The 4556-nt window shown below is 41.3% G+C and overlaps 1 protein-coding gene across 1 annotated transcript; it reads right to left on the bottom strand.

Moving 5' to 3' along the window:
- Window positions 1-6: 6 nt before the first annotated feature.
- pnp5b (purine nucleoside phosphorylase 5b) lies at window positions 7-2934 on the bottom strand. Its single transcript, XM_008334960.3, has 4 exons — window positions 2779-2934; window positions 1054-1223; window positions 845-948; window positions 7-266 (listed from the first exon to the last, which is right to left on the bottom strand). Exons 1-4 carry the CDS (start codon window positions 2805-2807, stop codon window positions 9-11), a joined length of 561 nt encoding a protein of 186 aa, XP_008333182.3. The 5' UTR covers window positions 2808-2934; the 3' UTR covers window positions 7-8.
- Between the last annotated feature and the right edge of the window lie 1622 nt (window positions 2935-4556).

Here is a 4556-nt window from a genome sequence, read left to right as displayed (position 1 = left end):
TCTCCCCATCACTGATTCAATTGTGAATTGAATGGTGAATTAAAGCTAAACAAATAAAATTCCTTGCCTCGACTCGACTGATCCACCCACCTGTCATCATTTGGTCCAGACAGAGGGTTGACCCCAGCGAACCCCGGCATGTTGATGTGATCTTTGATGATCATGACGTCTCCGACCTTAAAGTCCTGGTTCAGGCCTCCAGCTGCATTGGTCAGGAACACCGTCTCCACACCCATCAGCTTAAAGACGCGCATGGGCAATGTGATCTGGGAGGACAAACAGAAGGTATTACAGTAGTTCTTAATGAGTAAAAAATATTTGGTTGGACAATGAAACTGAAACCCTGTGGAGCTCAAACAGGAGCGTTGAGGTGCACATTTAATCCTGCAGTGAGTTGGGCAGCTGTGGTTTTGTTTTTTTGGTGTTTTGGACATAGTTGGAGGAGGTTGGTCCTTCTCGTGGTTTGCTGACATTACCCTGGATACAGTGGCTTTTGATACATCACAAAGACTTGCTGTCTTGGTCACAGATGCGCCAGCGAGACGTGCATAAAAATAATTTGTCCTCTTTTGAACTCTGATATGTCACCCATAATGTTGTGTGCATTGCAATATTTTAGGCAGAACTGTGTCGTTACTCTGCTAATTGAACCTTCACACTCTGCTCTTACTGGTGCAATGTGCAATCAACGAAGATTGGCCACCAGGCTGGTCAAATTAGCCATGAAACCCCAACACTAAATTGGCCAGTGTTTCAGTTTCATTGTCCAACCCCTGTATATTTAACTCCGTCATTTCTAAACTATCACCCGTCAGAACCCTGTCCTTTTGGTAACTCTTCTCACCTTCTGGACGGGGTAGCCCTCGTACAGGTGGAACCTGCCCTGCATACAAACACAGGGTTTGCCCTTCAAGGTTCCAAACACCAGCTGTCCAGCATGACCATGCACTGTAACACACACACATTAGTGTATTAGTGTAGCCACAAACATGCACACTCAGCGATTCACAGCTGCTGGTTCCCACACAGCAGCAGATGCAGCTGTTGTCATACCTGTGCTCTGGGGGAAGTTGGGAATCTCGCTGTACTTGAAGACCTGCGGGTCCTTGAGCATGTCAGCCAGGCCTCCCAGACCTGACCCGCACACGATTCCCACAGTCGGACGCACTTGTGTGTTGGACAGCAGCCAGTCAGCTGCAGTCCGACATTCTTCATAGCTGTCACTGAAAGTGAGAAACAGGGAACGAGAAGGGGTTAGAGTCCTGGTTCTCAAGCTGTGGTTCAGTCCATCTAAAATCTGTCACTTTTTTTCCCCCCATAAACAGATTTGCAGGAATATAAGGAACCATGAAAATCAATGTTGATCCATTCCTTAGTCATAAAACACTGATCTGCAGATTTAGAAATTTTAAAATGATAATCTATTTTTTAAAATTCATAATGAATTACTCACTAAACTACAACTAAAACAAGGAACCTGATGTAGCAACAGGAATGTTGTGGGTGTGTGACTAATACTTGACTTATAAAACTGGAATGACTGATTTCCTTTGGAATGAGTAACAAATGTTTACACAAATGCATGGTGTATCCTGTAAGTATGTGTGTGTGAGGATGTGTGTGTGAGATATAAAGATATGTACGTTCTTCGTTTTCTGTGTTTTGAATTTGACAAGAACTTTATTCTATAAACTTAGACTCGAACTAACACCAGGAGCAAAGTGAACACCCTGATTACCCTGATTTAACACCGTCCCCACACTGCTCCCCGGGAGCTTATAACCTGTCCACTGTTGACTTTGGTGATGGGTTAAAAACAGAAGTCACATATCGTTGTCTGCTGTTTCACATTGACAAATAATTCCCTTTCACTTTTACTTATTAGCGCAAGTACTGAGATATTAAACTGGTCCTCCAGGTTGGTCATGAGCAAAAGCCTGATGAAAGCGTGAATAAATAAATTAAAATTATCGTTATCTGCTGTTTCACATTGACAAATAATTCCCTTTCACTTTTACTTTTACTTACTTTTAATTTTAATTAGCAACAACTACTTGTAGCTTAAAAGGCTATAAGTATCATCGATTGTTTTATGTATAAATATCTAAAATGTAAAGTTAGAAAAAATATACCAATGACTTTTTAAAACCGTTTCTAAAGCACAGGGCAGGCTCTGTAATGATTTGGGGCTTGATTCCACAGATTTTAAATCTTAAGTCTTAATAAATTAAATACTTACAGTATATATAAATATTAATACATTTCCTGCCTTTTCCCCATGATTCTCCCCGTGAGTCATTTGATGCCACGATCACTCACGTCCTCCCACAGTCTGTTCTGACTGACTTCACACAGTCGTTAAATCTCTAAGCAGCGAAGTGTCAGCTCTCACACTGAGTCAGAACGGAATTTCACGGTCAAATCCCCGTCCTCTGTGACGGAAAAAAATATATGCTACTGACTCCGTCTGTGGCGGTGAAACCCGAGGAGGGCTGCGTGGATGAGCCGACGTGACTGACGGAGCACATACACTGCTTTGCGGGGTTTTGTGTCCCACTAGTGTGGGAACTGTGCACTGATGTAAGCCATCATTTACCCGTCCGTGTTGACTTATTATTAAATATTTATTCGTTTTAAAACTAACATTCTCATCGTTTCCTGCCGTTAAACAGTGACGAATAATTTATGTAGTATTTACGTTATACTGGCACATGTCGCGGTTTTCACACACTCCAATAATGCAGTACAGTCGAGTAGAATTATGTTTTCATAACTCACCTAGACACGAGCTCGGGTGCGTACAGCATGTCGGAAACTGTTGGAAAAAGACGGATCAAACCTCGCGGTTGTTTCGAGTGAAAAATAAGAGCGTGAATCGAAGTTTTCGGTTTTTTTCTTGATGGAGGGAACCAAATGACACCATCCGCACCCACATCCTTCTGTGACATCACGTAGTACCCGCCCCTTGTCCTGCATCACAGTGCTATGATTGGTTGTGGCGCAGGCGTGTTTCTTTTCGGTGCAGACCCAGGTCCTGCCCCTCGTGATGCGTTCACGAGCTTCATCTATGTCAAACCATGTAAATAGATGTATGGACGGAATCCGTTATTAAATATCGACGAATTAAAAAAGGATATTGTTTTTGTGAAAATACGTGGTGTTGTTTACTTATTTTTGTTTGCGTTCCAGCTAAGATGATTATTAGCAATCAAATTTCCCACTGCACTTGAAGCCAACTTACGTGTCCACAACATGCTCATGCTGCAGTTCAATGCTGACGCAATCCCTCAACACGTGACGTGACGCTATCTATCTATCTATCTATCTATCTATCTATCTATCTATCTATCTATCTATCTATCTATCTATCTATCTATCTATCTATCTATCTATCTATCTATCTGTCTGTCTGTCTGTCTGTCTATAACTTTTTTCATCAATGATAAAGATGAGGATGGCAGGTAACCAGATGCCCTGGTTATGAACCTGGTTAGGACATTATTGAATATTTTTTCTTGTCACACTCTTTTGCAACATCCTCTGCAACAACAGACTCACCAAAATGTCACCATAACATCTAAGCAATCTGTAACTGAATCTCATTGTTATAGTGTCATGTGGTCTGTTGATTGGTGAACGTCTCATTGACGTCTCCTCGTTACACAACATGGCTAATCCCTCTTTCTGATCCTCTCCTGCCTCCTCCTCCTCCTTGCAGTAACACATAACATAACCTCAAACACTTGGGTCTTGAAAAAAAAATATAGCTAATATTGGGGACATAGTTCAGGTATGGCTCAGAAGTGGACAAAAATAACTGTCAAAAATAACCAATTACCAATACATTTACAAAATAAACATGACTAAAAGCTTTTTAAATTGTCTACCATAATTAAAGGCTTATTTAAGTAAAGAAACCTGCTTTTTGTGTCTAAACCGGAGGTGGGTCACAGGGTTCATCCACTTTAAATCAACTCTCAGATGGAGAAACGTCCTGAAATTAAAAGAATGTTTTTTGAGTTTGTGTTCAGACATGCATGTGTGCATGGTTTTGTGTGTATGTGTTTTTTTTCTTCCCCATGTACCTGCACAACCAGTCTCTCTTCTATTAACTCGCTCTTATGTAACAGCCTATTTAAAATTCTCATCTTTGTCACCTTTTCTCCTCAGGCTGCAGGCCCAAGACCTGCTGCAACATTTACATTGTACACACTTGTTACTAATCCTTGTAGACATTAAAGCCTGCTGAGCCTGCAGATGTATTTTAAAGCCTGTAAACTAAAGGATCAGTCCTGCTTTTACAAAGTCACTCACCGCATACGTAATAAGCTGTAGACATTTTTCAAAAAATCAAGTTGGACCTCATTGTAACTTGAACCTCATTGTCATAAAACTAGGTCATCTATTTGTTCTCATGATTATCTTACTGTAGTTCCTCAAAAACTGTTTTCAGTTCACATGCTTTCCCATTGGCTGAAACACGCCACGACATTGAGTCTATTTCATGGGGGGCGGCAGTTTCACATTGCACAACCCCCCTAAACCTTCCTGCAGGT

Source organism: Cynoglossus semilaevis, chromosome 20 (assembly GCF_000523025.1).
Source record: "Cynoglossus semilaevis isolate Cse_v1.0 chromosome 20, Cse_v1.0, whole genome shotgun sequence".
In the NCBI taxonomy this organism is placed as follows: domain Eukaryota; kingdom Metazoa; phylum Chordata; class Actinopteri; order Pleuronectiformes; family Cynoglossidae; genus Cynoglossus; species Cynoglossus semilaevis.
Note: the sequence above shows the minus strand (reverse complement) of the source record. Positions and strands in the feature narration are given on the sequence as shown.

Coding starts and splice junctions, on each gene's coding strand:
- pnp5b (XM_008334960.3), bottom strand. CDS start 2,807: ATGCTGTACGCACCCGAGCTCGTGTCTAG. Junction 949..1,053: donor CAACTTCCCCCAGAGCACAG/GTATGACAACAG, acceptor TGTGTGTTACAG/TGCATGGTCATGCTGGACAG. Junction 267..844: donor AGGGCTACCCCGTCCAGAAG/GTGAGAAGAGTT, acceptor TTGTCCTCCCAG/ATCACATTGCCCATGCGCGT.